General features: G+C 39.9%; 1 protein-coding gene across 9 annotated transcripts in view; it reads right to left on the bottom strand.

Moving 5' to 3' along the window:
- The window catches only part of BBX (BBX high mobility group box domain containing), a 280,483-nt gene that overhangs the window by 95,725 nt on the left and 166,210 nt on the right, over window positions 1-18,548 (bottom strand). For all 9 annotated transcript variants that reach the window (XM_062207541.1, XM_062207531.1, XM_062207610.1 and 6 more), the window contains 2 exons: window positions 9,058-9,228; window positions 1,584-1,826 (listed from right to left, as the gene is read on the bottom strand). In XM_062207541.1, the coding sequence (XP_062063525.1) occupies window positions 1,584-1,826; window positions 9,058-9,219 (405 nt within the window). In that variant the 5' untranslated portion in view covers window positions 9,220-9,228. The remainder of the gene's footprint in view (window positions 1-1,583; window positions 1,827-9,057; window positions 9,229-18,548) is intronic.

The following is an 18,548-nucleotide window of genomic DNA, read 5'->3' as shown; positions in this document are numbered from 1 at the left end:
AATTGCAACAATGAGAACATACTATCAGAATTATTCCTTTCAGGTTTAACTACATTGATGTTACTTTGCTTATTATCCCTTATTCTGGGCTAAATCCATCACAATATATTTAAATGTGTAATGATCTCATATTAATTCCAGATTAATTTAGAAACAGACCAGTATACAACTTTTGAAGAAAATTATTAATTGTTACCATTTTGGAACTAATCAATGTCACAGAGCTATGGAAAGAGAAGGAAAGACAGGGAAAGTTAAAGAGAAATCTTCCACCTGCTTGGTTCACTCCCCAGAAGGCCACAATGGCCAGGGCTGAGCCAGAACTACATCAGGAGCCAGGAGCTTTATTTGGGTTTCCCACATGGATTATGGGGGCTCAAGGACTCAGCCATCTTCAATTGCTTTCCCAGGCCATTAGCAGAGAGCTGTATAGAAAGCGGAGCAACTCGGCAGGACGCACAGGATGCTGGTGTTGCCTACCGATGCCAGGATGCCAGCCCTTTGGCAATGCTTCTTACCAACTGTTGACTACACAGTGTTGATGTGTACGCATACATCCTGTTCCACTGCCCTTCATTCATTTATTAGTTTTAAATATTCATGCTGCACTCCCTACAGAACAGGAACTAGTCAATATACATTTCTTGATAATTGTGTTTATTATAAAAATGAAAAATGTTAAAGCTGTAAGGAATAAAAATATTTGTCTAACTTCCTCATTCTAGTTAAATAAAAAAGCTAATAATCGCAGAGATTGGTATATAAATATAAATATAGATACATAATTGAAAGACAGTGAGAGAGAATCTCAAAGCTATTTAATTTCAGAACTAGATCAAGAATCTCATGACACAATTAGAAAATGTAACATTGTCATTGTTATTATAGGCATTTTCTGACAGCAGAGGCTGAATTCCTAGGATTTAAAAAATCATTCATAATAAATTATCATGATAAAAAATTACCTATCATAAGAAAGCAATTATTTATATTGATCGGGGGGGGGGGGTTTACACAGAGAAAAAACCTCCTTGGGGGCCAGCGCTGTGGCATAGTGGGTTAAGCCTCTGCCTGTGGCACTGGTATTCCATATGGGCACTGGTTCGTGTCCCGGGTGCTCCTCTTCCAGTCCAGCTCTGTGCTATGGCCTGGGAAAGCAGTGGAAGATGGTCTAAGTGCTTGGGCCCCTGCACCTGCATCGGAGACTGGGAAGAAGCTCCTGCCTCTTGGCTTTGAATCGGTCCAGCTCTGGCTGTTTTGGTCATTTGGGGAGTGAACTAGTGGATGGAAGAACTCTTTCTCTCTGCCTCTCCCTCTCTCTCTGTAACTGTCTCTCAAATAAATAAATAAATCTAAAAAAAAAAAAAAACCCACCTTCTTGGTAATCCATTGCTCTTGGTATGTTCATCAGTATTTGCAAGGTGTGGTTAGAACACAGGAAGAACAAAGAAACCTCTTATGTTTCCACTTAGAACCTGCTTCAGTATTCACTTTCTCATTCTAAGAACTTCTCCATATTTGTAAAGTAGTAGTTACAGGTTATTTGTACATAACCACCATAATACTATGACATTATAACCTACCTCCTTGGCCATGTCTGTGTATTTCTGTTTTTCCTTTGGATCGAGAACAGCCCACCAATCAGCTAGTATCTTTGTAGCACCTCGGTTATCGAGCCTAGGGTGTTCCTGACGTACAAGAGAGCGATGTCGTTTACAAAATAAAAGAAATGCATTCATTGGTCTCCGAGCTCGCTGTTCTGGTGATTCATCATCTTCAGTCTCGCCAACATCTTGTTCTAGGCCATCGGCCCCAAGAAGTTGAACCTATTACCAACCAAAACAAAAGGCAAATTTTTAACACATATTGGACAGTTTGGATTGAAGAATTAGTCTTGGTTTGCAAATTTTTCTTATATCCATTTACACATTAAAATTTTTTTTTAAAAAATCATCAACTGTTGTCGGTAGCTGGTAACTAACTTATGATGGACCTATCTATCCTCTGCTTAGTTTCTATAGCAACAAGTGCATGTCTCTATGACAGCATATTTTACATAGTGTTACAATGCTTATATTTGTTCTTTCTCACTAAATGGTGAGCTCTCTGAGGACAAAAACTCTCTTATTTACTTTTATAATCTCAGCAGCTAGCTCAGTATCTGGTGTATCGTTAGTGCGTAACTAATTGATGAATGAACAAATAAACCTATGGTTTATGGGCCTCAAGATGAACAATGCCCATAAATACATGAACATCAACTTGTCTTTCACCTCTTCAGGAAGTACTTTTCAATAGCCAATAATATGAGAATGTTTAACATGAAAGCACATGATAAAAAGCTAAAAGAGACTATTCAACGTTTTTGTGCACATCACAAGTAGAGCTTTCTACTGTAAAAGATAGACATTTGACATGAACATTTCAAAGAAGAACTACACAGTAACTCTTTAAGCTTGGAAATATCAAACTTTCTTGTCTGGTGAAATGTTGTGGTGATAGTAATAAGCTTCCCTAAGCTCAAACCTTCAAAATCAGTTTTGAGTCCTCCCTTTTCCTAAGAACTTCCTATAATCATTGTTCAAGTTCTTCAAGGACTTCTACAACGTTCTAAATCTGTTCATCCCATGTATGTAATTCTCAATGCCAGTGTCCTTACCACCACTTTGGCCTATGGCCTAGCTTTCCTGGTTTTAATCTTCTCTACAATACTTCCTCATATGGCTGCCAGAGTAAGTATATTAAAGCAAATCTCAGATCAGAAAATCTCAGAATATGTTAAAATTGTAAAATATCTTTCAAGGCTAAAATACAATCTTATGATGTTTCTTAGAAACAATGCAATGAGGAGCATAAGTCCCGAATGCCTACTAGGATCACTTCTTTAACTACTTGTTTTAGTTAAAAATAGCAAGACGGATCAAGGTTGTCCTCAGTACACACTACCCAGTAAGGTCGTAGTTCTGAAATTTGAGTGAGTACTGGAATTGCTTCTGGATTGCCAGGTCTCATCCTAGAGATTCAGGCTTGGTAGGTCTTGCTGTTTCTAACAAGTTTCCAGGTGTTGCTAATGCTGCCCATCTGAGAGGCCCATACTTAGAGAACCAAAACTATAAGGCAACCATGTTCTTTCACACAACATTTAGTGGGCAACTCTAATAGGCACAAACTAGGAAAAATCACACATTTAAACCAAATTTATATTTAAAAAGTCTTTCAAATTTAAGTAACCACTAGAAATGTAATTAATCATCAACTACCTTCAACTACAAATAGTGCAGAATAATCTTAAAGCCACAGCTATCTTATTGGAAATGTATTAGAGGTAATTATTGGGGGAGAAAGCTACAGATTTATCTTCCTTATTATGTATACAGTCACTTAAGAGTGATTTGCATTTTCAAGGGACATTTATTTAGAACTTTGAAACTAAGAAGCCACAGAAAAAGTAGAAATAAAAAACTTGTTAAGGAAGTAACTGCATCTTCTCTTCAGAATAGAATGTTTTGATTCCATTACTAAATCATAAAAACTCAAGGTAAAACCTAGAAGAAGGAGCTTTCTGTTTTGGGAAGGAATAAAGACATATAAACAAATAAATTAAAAAGTTAGTTCAATGACTACATCAGGGAACCAGTGAGATAATAAAGCACTAGTTTATGGATAGAAGTACAAGAAAGTATCCCGAGAAAAGATGTCTGGGGCAGATGCTGTAATACAGTGGGTCAAGCCACTGCCTGCAGTGCTGACATCTCATATGGCTGCTCCACTTTCGGTCCAGCTCTCTGCTATGGCCTGGGAAAGCAGTAGGAGATGACCCAAGGGCTTGAGACCCTGAATCAATGTGGGAGACCCGGAAGAAGCTCCTGGCTTCTGATCGGCCCAGCTCCAGTCATTGTGGCCACTTGCGGAGTGTTCAGCGGATGGAAAATTCTCTCCCTCTCTGCCTCTGCCTCTCTGGAATTCTGCCTTTCAAGTAAATAAATAAATCTAAGAAAAAAAGATTTTGTATGAGCTAAATTTGCAAGATGAATTAGAGCATAAACAGGAAAACTAACAGAGATTAAGAGTTGAACATCAATATGCAAATCGATGGCACCATAGTACACAAAAGATCAGAAGAGTGTCCTGGGAGATAAGGTTATAGAAGAAGGTCTGGGCTGTTTCATAAAGAATGGCTTCTATCATGCTAAAAAACAGGTCTTTAATTCTGTAAACTAGTGTTTTTGGACTGCATGCACCAATAATAAAGCTTGGTTTGACATGAGTTATCAACTTTTTATTTTATCAAGTATAGACACTATCCTCCAAATTTTTAAACAGCTATCTAAGATTACCACTATTTTATTAAATTCATTAACCAAAAAGTAGACAAATACATGAATAAGTGACAAAATAAATATAAAACTATCTTGACTCATTTTTCTTTCACCAAGGGCTTATTAACACTTTAAAACATTAATACAGTGAGGGATCAACACTAGGACCCACAACTGGACACAACGGAGAGTCACACAGGGTTTTAAGTAGAGGGAAAACATCATTAGATTTAAGAAAGAACTGTCAATATTATAAAGCATGTGTTTTAAGAATAAAATTAGTGGCAATTAAAGCCAGAGTCTAAAAACTGGATAGGACTAAAGGTCAGGCTAAAGGCCAGGAATGAATATGTGAGAAAAGAGATAACACTGGGGCTGACATTGTGGCTTAGTGGGTTAGATCACTGCCTGCGATGCTGGCATCCCATTCATGTGACAGTTAGAGTCCTGGCTGTTCCACTTCCAATCCAGCTCCCTCCTGGTGGGTCTGGGAGGGCAGTGGAGGATGGCCCAAGTGCTTGGGCCCCTGCACCCACGGATGAAACTCTTTGCTTTGGTTCTACCCAGCCCTAGCTGCTGCAACCGTTTGGGGAGTGAACCAGCAGATGGCCGACCTCCATCTTTCCCTTTCTCTCTGTAACTCTGCCTTTCAAATAAAATAAATATATGTATAAAAAAAGATTTAGAAAGAGAGAGAACATTTTTGAGGTAGAACCAACAGTTGTTAGTATCGAGTCAGATCTGAAGGTTGAAACAGGAAGAGTGTTTCTAGCTCAGTTAGTAAGGTTTCTTCATGTACAACAGAGAATAATTTTTCTCCAATGATAGAAATCAGATCTTGTTGGGGGCCCGGCGCCATGGCTCACTTGGCTAATCCTCCGCCTGTGGTGCCGGCATCCCATATGTGCGCCGGTTCTAGTCCCAGTTGCTCCTCTTCCAGTCCAGCTCTCTTCTGTGGCCCAGGAGGGCAGTGGAGGATGGCCCAAGTGCTTGGGCCTCTGCACCCGCATGGGAGACCAGGAGGAGGCACCTGGCTCCTGGCTTCAGATAGGCGCAGCGTGCTAGCCGTAGCGGCCACTTGGGGGATGAAACAACAGAAGAAAGACCTTTCTCTCTCTCTATCTCTCTCTCTCTCTCTCTCTCTCTCTCTCTCTCTCACACACACACACACACACACACTGAAATCAGATCTTGTGGGAAGCAGAAGACCAGAATTAGATAGGCTGACTTTGAAGTGGCTGTAGGGCAGGCTATGTGGATACCCAAGTCTGTAAAAGGATGATCCAGCAGGTACCAATATAGAGAAGATAGTAAGACTATGATGGTAGATAAGATCACTAATTAAAGGTGAAAAGAGAAACAGGTTCAATGACTTCTATCTTTCACTCAATTAATATTTACTGAGCACCTGTGATGGGCCAGGCACTGTTGTAGGTGAAGCAGTTAAAGCAGTGATCATGCAAAAGCCCACCCGTGTGAAACAGAGAATGGCATGATCAGTCTTACTGGTTGAAAAAATTACTTTGGCTGCTTTGTTGAGAACAGATTGTAGCAGGGCAAGATCAGAGACACAGAGAGGGGTAGGAACAATAGTCTGAACTAGACATGGTACAGCTTGGATCAAAGTGTTAGCAGGGGACTGTTAAGAAGACATAAAATTGAAAGAGATTTTGAAGGTATGGCTGACAGGATTTCCTGGTGACTGTGAGGCTTAAGCAAAATAAAGCATGTAAGTATGATGTGCAAAGTTGCAGGGCTGACAAACTAAAATGCTGCAGTTTCCATATACCAAGAAAGGGAAGATGTAGAAGGTTTCAAATAGAAAAGCAAAAGCTTAGTTGAAACACATTCAAACTGAGATTCCTGGATGATAGTGGATACAGCAAGTAGACAGCCAGAAATATGAGTCCAGGGGCAGGCATTTTGACCCAGGAAGTTAAGGTACCACTGGAGACACTAACTTCCCATATCAGAGAGCTGGTTAGAATAACAGCACCTCCACTTCCAATCCAGCTTTCTGCCAATGTCCTGGGAAGGCAGAGGATGAGGGTCTAAGCACTTGGGGGGCCTGTCACTCATGTGGGAGACCGAGATGGAGTTTCTGGATCCTAGCTTCAACCTGGCCCAGCCCTGGCTATTGCAGGCATTTGGGGAGTGGAAGATATCTCCCTGTGTCACTCCTCCTTTCAAAGAAATAAGTATTTTAAATATGAAAATAAAGTTTAGAGGCCTAGAGGACAACAGTATTTGAGGGCAGAATAATGGAGAGGCATCAAATGAAAGAAACTGGAACGGAACAGTGAGGAAAGTAGAAATAGAAATAGAAGTGAGTGCCCTCAGAGAAACAGGAGATAGCTTCAAGGACCAAGTGAGCGCAGATGCAAATGTGTCAGAAAATCACTGAGTATAAACTTGGTAATTTCCTTGAATAGGGAAGAAACTGAAAAAAAAAAAAAAAAAAAACACAAATGAGTAAGAAGTGAACTAAATGCATAAGGATCATCCTGGTGGCTTCTGGCATCTCTGTGGGTAAGAAGAAAGGGCCATCAGTGAGAGAGACATAGAGGATATTCAGAGATTCTTAGATGGTGTCTGAGAAGGAGGAAGAAGGATTATAATTCCTGCTGAGACAAGTGGAAGGAGTTTACCAAAGCCAAGAAAAAAAGGTTGAGGGGCTAGCACTGTGGCATAGTGGGCAGAGCCGCTGTCTACAGTGCCAGCATCCCAAATGGGTGCTGGTTTAAGCTCCAGCTGCTCTGCTTCCTATCCATCTCTCTGCTAATGTGTCTGAGAAAGCAGCAGAAGATGGCCCAAGTGCTTGGGCCCCTGCACCCATGTGGGAGACCCTGACTCCTGGCTTCAGATTTGTCTGGCTCTGGGCGTTGAGGCCAATTGAGGAGTGAATCAGCTGATGGAAGATACCTCTCTCTCTCTCTCACTGAGTCTTTCAAATAAATAAATAAATCTTTAAATACAAAAAAAGAGGTTGAATAGATGTCAAAGTTCTGAAAAAGATTAAAAGCACACGTTCAGAATGTTTGTAGTGGTACAAAATGTATAATCATTTACTCTTCCATTCAATACACACAATACCTACTATGTGTCTTTCTGGAGAAAGACAGAAGGCAAGAGAGTCAAGGGCCCTGCTCTTGTTGATCTGCTACTCTGGTCTGAGAAGACCGACATAAACAAGAACACAGCTAAACTCATAGCAAATAGTAGCAAGTTTTGATTTGAATGAGCTGGGTAGAAGAGCCACTTGGAGTGGCTTAGGTGCCATTTCTTTGGTGAGGGAGTCCTCATGCTGAAATGTGAATAATGAAGGAGACCCAGTTATGCCAAGACCTGGAATGAAGTGTGACTTTCTAAAGTCAGCTGCAACTCTGGCCTCAGAATCAGCCCTTAAGGCATTCAGATCTGGCTGAAGAGCCCAGGAGAGTATTTTAGGGATGGAAAGCCAAGACGATCTGGCAAAACAACAACAACAAAAAACACCCAAATGAAAGATCTCTGAGAATGAGAGTGAGATCCCAGTGGAAAAAATGGGCCATCAAAGAAGGAGGTACCTTTCTCTGAAGGGAGGAGAGAACTTCCACTTTGACTATGACCTTGTCTAAAAAAGATCGGAGTCAGCGAACTCAAAAGGCTTCCATAGCCTTGACAACTCATGACTAGAGCCTAGGGAGATTACTGATGCCATAAACAAGAGTGTCAATTTGTTAAGTCAACAACAAGAGTCACTGTGCACTTACTCCTCATGTAGGATATCTCTGTCCTTAATGTGTTGTACATTGTGATTTAATGCTATAACTAGTACTGAAACAGTATTTTACACTTTGTGTTTCTGTGTGGGTGCAAACTGTTGAAATCTTTACTTAATATATACTAAATTGATCTTTTGTATATAAAGATAATTGAAAATGAATCTTGATGTGAATGGGATGGGAGAGGGAGCGGGAGATGGGAGGGTTGCAGGTGGGAGGGAAGTTATTGGAGGGGGGGAAGCCATTGTAATCCATAAGCTGTACTTTGGAAATTCATATTTATTAAATAAAATTTTAAAAAAATAAAGTCAGCTGCAAGGTTGGATGACTTTCTAAACATGGGCCAACTGTTCAGATGTGAGGCTAGGGAAGCAGACTTGCAGGACAGACTGACCACAGGGGTTTGGCAGGGCAGTGCAGTCAAATGTTATGAATGCCACAGAAATCAAGACCAGGAGAGTAGCTCTGGGGCAGCCTTGGGTGGCAGGGCTGGGCTGGGCTGCAAGTGAAGAAAGATGGGTCACCGGAGCAATGGGGTGGGAGACAGGGGAGCTCAAGTTCTATGAACACCCCCATTTTACCACACCTAAATATTACCTACAAATCACTAGCTGACTGACAGAAATAGTATTGAAGAAGGATCTGTTTCTGTGTGAACTACTAGAAGGTACAGATAATTTAAGGGAGATCAATAACTGGAATGGTGTGGGCGTTATGGCACAGCTGGTTAAGCCACTACTTGGGCTGTCGCAACCCCGTATTAGAGTGCCTGAAATCTCTCTCTCTGCCTTCCAAGTAAATAAAAATAAATAAAAACTTAAAAGAAATTGACTGAAGATGTAAATCAGTTGAATTCAAGTTTTATGGACCTTTAGGAAGCTATTTTTCATACTATACATATTCATCCTTGATTCTAAAATATTATGAGTTTTTAAAAAAAAACCTGAAACTTTTAGAGTGAATGGAAGACTTACTTTATCAATATCTTCCTCTTCGTCTTCCTCTTCCTCCTCCTCTGAAAAGTCAAGAAGCTTCTTGGCCAGCAATGGATGCCACTGAAGACACTTCCTCTTTGGTCTCTTTCCAGCCCCTTCTCCTTCTGCTGAGTGATCTGTATTCCTATTACTGCCTTTCATTACTGTGACCTGCAGTGAGAAGAGAGACAGACAGACAGATGCACACACACAGAGGGAGAGAGAAATCAAAGTAAACTTGATTAAAATTCATTTATTTAACCCCCCGAGCTTTAACTGGATTATAGTTTTAATGACTAAACTACCTACCAACTCAAGCATTTACTAAATTCAGTGAGACTCTTAAGTACATAATCAAACATTTCATTTCAATGGGCTAAACTGAGCTAATAAAATTTGCCTTTTAGGAAATATGCTTCTCCCACTACTCTGTAACTTCTGAATGAAAAACCAAAACAAGCTTTAGGATGATTACCAGTTACCTTCACCTACTCAGGTTTCTCAGCTTTCCAACAAAGGAATATGTAAGCTTCCTGCCACGGGGACAGAAATGCTCACAGAGGTGGCCTTCCAGGAATTCTCTGATGGCTCCTGGTGTAGTACAACAATCTATGTGAATTTTGCATTCTACACTACAATAAATCTGTGCTGCAAGATTATTAAATAAAATGATTGTAAGAAATGATTTAAATTTGAAATAAAGCTACCTCATAAGATGAGACATGTTTTTCAAACACTGTCTATGCTGCCTCCAAGGATTTGCTGCTTAAACACACTGTGAGTCACTACCTAACACAACAGAGAACAATGTCTTCACATTTCTCAACACCTACAAAAACCTGGTAACCAACTTTTGCTCCTGGGTTGTTATTATTATTATTATTATTAAATGATTGACTAAATAGCTAAGAGATAGCCAAGCTATGAATATGATAAAAGTTTTTAGGATCTCAAACTTGATACTTTTTGAAGAGTTAAAAAAGTAAAAAAGAAAACTTCTTGCTGATGTTAAAAGCAACACATGCTCATTTTATAAAGAGAAAATAACTAAAATGAAGAGTGTCCTCTCTATATGCCCAGCCCCACAGTCCAAGGAGCAACTACACATCAGTTTCCTATATACTTTGAGTCTTTTTTTTTTTCTGATTTATTCTTTATCACTCATTCAAAATACCATTACAATACTGCTTAGAAATACTCTGGCAAAAATACAAAAAAATCAAACAATACAGTCAAGCCATCAATGTCAATGATTCCTGGATGCTGACAATTACAAATACAAATGCAGTTGATAAAATCATTGGGTAGTGGCCTTTCTGTTCCATACATGTTTGTACTGGTCCAGTGCCTGCCGAGTAATATCATTCAACTTTTAATGCCATATTAAAACTGGAACTGGGGTCCAGGAACGTATAATGTCCAGATTCATCCAGTTCCCAAGAAAGTGGCACAGGCAAATTAATCTGTCTTAATTATTTCTGAATTTCATGTCAAACTTAGATCTTCCTCACTTTAAAACCAAACAAATTTTTTAAGAAATTAAAAAACCAAGACAAAAATCAGTAATGTTTTCTCCTAGAATTTACCTGGCTTTATCGTGAATATTTTAAATATTTGATCAATCTGAATTTGTTCTGAAAAACTAAGCCAATAGCATTTATTAAATATTCCAGTTTTCTACCATTCCTTCAGAATGTCACCGTTATCCTATACTAAACTACCATATGGATATGGTCTATTTCTAGATACTTTTCCATTAAAAATAATCTCCCTTTAGCTGCTTGCCTATCTTTTGACCAATGGCAATGTTGTTAGGGACTACGTCATTCTATACTTTTTAAAGTATATGAATGTAGGGGCCGGCACTGTGGCACAGCAGGTTAAAGCCCTGGCCTGAAGTTCCGGCATCCCATATGGTCACCGGTTCTAGTCCCGGCTGCTCCACTTCCCATCCAGCTCCCTGCTAATGTGCCTGGGAAAGCAGTAGAAGATGGTCCAAGTCCTTGGGCCCCTGCACCCACATGGGAGACCTGGAGGAAACTCCTGGCTCCTGGCTTCGGATTGGCACAGCTCTGGCCGTTGCAGCCATCTGGGGAGTGAACCAGCACATGGAAGACCTCTCTCTCTGTCTCTACTTCTCTCTGTAACTCTGTCTTTCAAAGAAATAAAATTAAAATTAAATATATTAATATGTATTCATTTAAAGCTTATAAGTTTTTAATAAAAATAATCACATTTTCCCTAGGTCAACCCACTTGCATCACTCTCAAGGTGTTATTTTTTTTAAAGATTTTTTTATTTATTTGAAAGAGTTATAGAGAGGCAGAGGCAGAGACAGAGAGGTAGAGACAGAAAGAAAGAGAGATCTTCCATCGGCTGGTTCACTCCCCATGTGGTTGCAACAGCTGGAGCTGTGTGGATCGAAAGCCAGGAGCCAGGAGCTTCTTCTGGGTCTCCCATGCTAGTGCAGGGGCCCGAGGACTTGGGCCATCTTCTACTGCCTTCCCAGGACATAGCAGAGAGCTGGATGGGAAGTGAGGCAGCCAGGTCTCGAACTGGCGCACATATGGGATGCAGGCACTGCAGGCAGTGGCTTTACCTGCTATGCCACAGTGCCAGCCCCAATCAAGTTGTTTTTGTTTTTGTACTGCCTATGTAATAACCCAAATCACTCCACCATTGGTGGATATTCAGATTATTTCTTCACTGATATAAAACCCTTCATTTTAACAAAATCATTTTTAAACGTTCATTTTTATCAAAATCATCATAAATGTATTAACTGCTATGTGTAGCCCCCCCCCCCTGCAAAAAAAAAAAAAAAAGAATACAAAAGGAGGGAAAGCAAAATACATTCCTGTGGCTTTCTTGGCAAGAAAATTCTGCTGAATATCTGAAGCAATTACATGGCTCATATGGCTGCCTCAAGAGTGCAAGAAGTTACTGAAAACTCTAAATGGAATTAGTTACCTAGTGTGCTCTTAATAAAGGAACAAAGATTTCTTGTGAATTGACAGACCATTCAACAATTCCCATTCTATCTGCAAAGAAAACTTGGCACAAGCAACCCATTTTCCAAAAATACCGATGTTATACAGAGAGAGGAGAAACTGGTTATTTTTGTGGCTTATTAATCACTTTAGGATGAGCTGCTTGAGTGGTAATTAAACCCATATTGGGGCACAGTATTTTATGAGATAACTTGTTTTTTAAAAAACAGTAAAAGAGCTGGTGCTGTGGCACAGTTGGTTAAAGTCCCGCCCTGAAGCATGGGAATGAGATATGGGCACCAGTTCTAGTCCCAGCTGCTCCTCTTCCGATCTAGCTCTCTGCTATGGTCTGAGAAGGCAGTAGAGGATGACCCAAGTCCTTGGGCACCTGCACCTGCGTAGGAGACCTGGAAGAAGTTCCTGGCTCCTGACTTCAGACTGGCTCAGCTCTAGCCATTGCTGCGCTTTGGGGAGCGAACCAGCAGATGGAAGACCTCTCTGTCTCTACCTCCCTCTGTAACTCTGTCTTTCAAATAAATAAAAACAAATCTTTAAAAAAAAAAAAAACAGTAAAAGAAATCAATGAAAAATTATAAATCAGGCCGTTTTTATCAATCAGAGATGGTAAAGTGATGGCCAAAGCCTAGGGAAAAATGTATATTTAGCTCCAGGAATTCTTAATTAAATCATGCTACTTACTTTGGTATAAATGTATTTATACATACACATATACATGTATATATAAACAGATGTGTACCTTTGTGTATATTTGTATCATTTCAATATTCAAAGAGAAAACAGAATCTCAAGGTTTAAATTAATGGGCAGTTTATATGGCTTTTGAGTTAAAAATAATCACATTCACTTCCCCCACCCCCAGTTCTTTCCATGTAACTAATCCACATGCTACTTTGTATAGCATATCTTTTCTGAGACTACAAAAATTAGTCTCTCCTTATCCAGAAATACACTAGAATGATTCTATATTGCTAGCAACATTACCACATTTTCCCTTGAATTATAATTATTTGAGTAGATCCAGCCTTCACCACTTAGCCTTTTCTTTATCAGCTCAGAAGCATCCTGGCACAGCAGAATGTGAGGATCCGCTAGTTGTTCGAGCTGTCACAGGCAACAGTAAGGACCCTTGTGCTAAACTGTGGTCATGATTCACTATTTTAATACAGTAAGATGGCTTCAAATGAACTACCCTCTCTCATTTCTCTTTATTCAGATATTCTATCTTGAGGGGGAATACATGAGGGTTGAAAATGTACTTCTGACGTGCTGAACAGGTGGCATGTGGTTGTGAGAACCACCTCCCACCTGGGCTTAGAGGGAAATAAAGTTGGCCACCCCCAAACGGTGCCTGGACAAGTAGGCACATTTTTAGCATGGACGAAATATGAAGAAATGAGTGACTTGGAGATGACATAGCTCAGATTAAATAATCAAGAAGAGTGTAATGATTTAAATGACTATGAAATAAACAGGATATTTTTAATGATTTGTGGTTACCTAATTATGTTCTAATTCTCTATGGATCTATTTTCAAACTGTAGAAATAAGATAAAACATAGTGGAGGGGAATGATTTCTTGATTATCATTCAGAAATAGTGAGAAGGCAAGAATGAAGAATGAAAGATTAAAAAAAAAAGATAAAGACATGCACAAAGAGAGCATAATTTTGAGACAATGCTATTACACATCTTACTTCAACAATGGTGAGGAGGATAAACTGTTAACTTTTGACAGTGACCAAGGTCTAACCTTGTAATTATTTTGCCTCTAAAAATCTCACATGTTTTAAAGTTTGCTTCTTGTTCTGGAACAAGTACAAATTAAGCTAACAATCTATATGCAACAAACAAAACAATTGGCTGTCTTTATTCAAAAGGAATCATTCTTCCATTCTGTACTGCAACTCTAGAATTATTAAAATCAGGTTATTTAACTATCAATAGACTCTGTGCTTGAAAGATTCAGTATCATCAAATTATGCTGCTGAGACTGTCAAATAACAATATCAAGGTCATTATCCAAAAGAATGAATAATCATTTGTCTTGTAAAAATAAAGCAAACCACATGTGCTCCCTTTATATACCAAGATGAGTAACCTTAAATAGACACTCATTGTACTGAATTCCATTTAAATCAACTTGACAAATTAGGAAAAGCTTCATTTAACCACATTCTTCAAATGTACTAAGTCCATGAAGGCTTTTATCAGGTTCAAACTCCATGAACAATGCAAAGAATATCATAGAAGAAAACAGTACAAAACAGGTATCACTTTAAATAAAAGAAAACAAAAGGACACTGGAGCCTGGCTGGCCTGGTTTGGAATCCTGCCCCTCTCACTAACTACCTGTTGCAAAGTCATTAATACTGCCTACTGGGAGAAGACATGTGATACTCAGCACGGTACCCAGAAGGGTCTCACTCCCCTTCTTTACCCACAAGCCTTTTAGAGGGTACATGGGTTTAACAGGCAGCATCTGCTGGCTTAAACACAGCTTAAGATGCTGTTCATGGCAAAGCACAGATGTCTCCGACTGAACTGTGGTCCACATGCTTCACAGATGATCTCATCTCCAGGCTCAGAAGCCAAAAAGGAAGGACGGAGCACTTCCTTTCCTTCGCCTGAGTGACAGTCAGACACAGTGCCTTTAGGCAGTGAAAAATTCTGTGAACAGGATCGTCTCATCTTTCTATAGTCTTGTCTTAAGGCTCAGGCCCTCAGTACACCTCAGTCTTTAAGACACTAATGTGAAGTTAACTGCTATAGGGGTATCTTAGAGTCTAAACTGTGTCCTAAATGCCCAAGAAAATCTTACTCAAACCCTGGTAATGGAAATTCAGACCCAGTGAAATAGGGAAAGGTAAGGGAGGCCCATGAGACATCCTGGTTAGACAACCATACAGTCTAACCACAGGGCCTCTCCTTGGGTCCACCTAAGACTGTAAAGCCTCCAGGGAAGAGGAGAGAAAACAACACAAAGAACAAAGTAGCAACTTTAGTATCTCCCCACAAACTGAACTGACCTGCTTTCAGTCTTTCAGAGGGGTTCTGCTACCACAAAAAGCCAGGACACACCCCAGCTTGGAACCCTTGTTCCTTCTCTAAAATTCTCCCATTTTCTGTCAAAGTTCTTCTCATCCACCAAGGCCCAGGTCCAATATTCCTTCTTCTCTTAAGACTTCTGTGAATGCCCTAAGTCAAAGTTCACCACTCTTTGCTTTGAGATTTGATTGAACTTGACCTTGTCAGGTAAGGCACTTACTCTAGTGTCTCCAATCCCACTTCCTCCCAGTAGGTGGTGAGCTTCTACAGGTTAGGTACCATGGTTTCCTTTTCTGTCTCATTCCCTAGTACTGAGCCTGACACACAGCAGTCCTTGAAAAGGTATTTATTGGTTTATAATTAGTTTTTCTAACAGTCACATGTAACTTCTCAGTCACATGTGTCTCTCATGTTTTATAAACAATACCAATACACAACATTTATTAGCTACCTGTGTTTAATTATTTAAATGTGTTTTTTATACTTGATATTTGCCATCTTAGTTATCCCTTACAAGAACCCTCCCAGGCAGATACCACTGTGAATCCCACATAAGGAAAATGAAGGTTAAGTAACTCACCCGGGTTACACAGCTAGCGAGTTGAGAAGCTGGAACTGGAAGCTGGAAGCCTACTTCAAAAGCCCAAATGCTTACCTAGGAAAAGGAGCTCTACACACAGAGCCTTTCAATCTGTGGACTCTCCAACCATTTCCCATACAACAAATAGTTTCTGGGTCATGGAAAAACCAAAAAGGAGTTCCAGGGCCTGGTAAAGGAACACTTTTGGGATTCACAGTGGAAAGGCAAATATTTGTTTGAGTCTGAAACTTCAAATGACAAGTAAATTAACCCTAAAGCTCATTGCTGATAAAAGCTTTACAAGTGCTAATGATTATTATTTATTGTAATCCTAATAACAATCCTAAACCTTAAAGTGAAAAATATCTCATCCAATAAATTAATACTTTCATTTAGAAGCAATTCAGTCACTGTTCATGCAAAGAGTGTCTTTAAATGTGCTCCTCATTGAAAAGCAGTAGCTCTTCAAGTTGAAACTTTAACTCAGTCATGATGTTATCTATATGCACTTCATGAATACTAATAAGGCATCCACTATTCAAGGAACGGCTAAGCTGTACTGGCAGTTCTGGTCCCTCTGCCCTTTCTTCATGAAGGAGCCTGCATTTTCAAGATCTCTTAATACTTGCACTCCATGGCACTTAGCCTTGGGACAGATTAACATGGTGCTCAAAATGGAATGTTACTCTAAGCTACAGATAGAGCCAACAGCTATCTTGAAAGAGAGAGTGTGCCAAGGGAGGGGGCTTAAAGAGGAAAAGCTACTTACACAGCAAATGTTGTACCAGGCTAAGGCATGTTATCCATCATATCCCTCAAAACTACAACCTTCTGTTTTCTGTAATTTTATGCATGTGTTTACATTCTCAGAAAGTCATCAAATTCCTACTCCTCCTAGCAAAACAGTTTGCATCTTTTAGTTTAAAAACTACAAAAGTTTTTATTATATGCATTTATTACAAGGCTATACAATAATCACACTGACAAGAAGCTGATGTGGGGCCGGCGCTATGGCAAAGCAGGTAAAGCCGCCACCTGCAGTGCTGGCATCCCATATGGGTGCTGGTTCGAATTCCACCTGATCCACTTCCGATCCAGCTCTCTACTATGGCCTGGGAAAACAGAGGAAGATGGCCCAAGTGGTTGGGCCCCTGCACCCAAGTGGGAGACCCAGAGGAAACTCCTGGCTCCTGGCTTTGGATCGGCCCAGTTCCGGCCATTGTAGCCAATTGTGGAGTGAATAGGGATGGAGGACCTCCCTCCCTCTCCCTCTCCCTCTCCCCCCCCCCCCCCCCCCGCCTTTCCTCTCTCTGTGTAACTTCCTGACTTTCAAATAAATAAATAATTCTTAAAGAAGAAGCTATTGCACTAGAAGACAAGTTCATGGCAGTCTCTTCCTTTCTTCTCTCTCTCTTTTTTTTTTTTTTTTTTTTTTTTTTTTGGTAAGCAAGAAGGGGAGCAAATGTGCTCCCATCTGCTGGTTCACTCCTCAAATGCTGCAACTCAATCTTTGACTCCTGAGTGGCAGGAACCTGATTATTTGTGCCATCATCTGCTGCCTCCCAGCATTGGCATTAGTAAGAAATCTGGAATCAGACCATAGCAGTGATCAAATCTCTCTCCCTCCCTTTATTCCTAATGCAGTTGAAGACTTATTGATCAGCTGGCAAGCCAGGCACTGTGGGAGTTAAGTATCCAGACTTATGGCCCTTTCAACTCTCCTCTGGCCTCTGCTCTCCTGCTGGGCTGTGCCTGCCCTGTTCTCCACACTTGCCAGGTGCTTGTGCACTGTCCTTTCTCTGCCTCCTCAGGCCTGCACATCTTACCCTACACCTCCACTCTCACTTTCTAGGCAAGGCCTCCGAATCCTCTTTTCTAAAAAGCTGTATTTATGCCAGTTCATGTCTCTCTCCTTCCTAAGTAGTTTCTCTGGCCACCATCCACACTTAACAGTTATGTGTATTTTTTGACACTCGACCTTAGGATATCTGTATCATTTCCCTGTACAATATATAGATAGATAGATAGATAGATAGATAGATATAAAGATTTCATGTAAATTCCTCCAACAGAGACCCTTCAGGGTAATAAGCATGCAAGATGGGTGTGGGTTTTTTTTTTTTCACTTTTTATTGTTGTTTTTTGATCTATCAGATCAGAGATCTTCTTAACAGACTGCGATAGAATATATGAATAATTGAACACAGAAACAATACTTTTCTCCTCTTACTACATTTTTCTTTATGCTGTTTTGCCAGAAGGCAGAAGAGATATAAAGCTTGAAAACTAAATATGCAGAGAGGGAAAAACATGAAGCCAGGGAGGACTGTTTGAGAGGAAAGAGAAAAAGAAATAAATAAATCAACAGGACGATGTAATGACTATAATGAAACCAATGTCACTTCAAAACCACTGTCAATACTAGTCTTAAACATGTTCCAGTAGTTTTCTTCCCTTCTCTGGTTACCTGTCAATGATCTTCATTATGCTCTCAAAACAGAAGAACTCAGAGCACTCCTTTCCTAACTAACAGCTAATAAACCTGTGCTCCAGACCCATCCAACCACATGTCTTCCTTGAAGTCTATCCCCAGGTTCCTAGCTGCTCCCCCATGGTCTGACACTATCACAAAGCTTTCAATCTTAGGTTGATTTTATCATTCACTGGTAATCTTTTATACTTGTTTTATTCAGTTACATATCCAGTTCCATAGAGTCCATTTTAATCTGTCAGTTTCTCCACAACTCCTGTTGATGATAATGAGTGAGAATAATAACAATGATAGCCAGATATATATGATAGTACAAAATTCACAGACAATTGAATTAAAAGGTATGTTAATTTTGATGCAAAAA

This window comes from Lepus europaeus, chromosome 2 (genome assembly GCF_033115175.1).
Source record: "Lepus europaeus isolate LE1 chromosome 2, mLepTim1.pri, whole genome shotgun sequence".
Classification (NCBI taxonomy): Eukaryota; Metazoa; Chordata; class Mammalia; order Lagomorpha; family Leporidae; genus Lepus; species Lepus europaeus.
The sequence above is the reverse complement of the archived record's forward strand: the minus strand, read 5'-3'. Positions and strand labels throughout refer to the sequence as shown.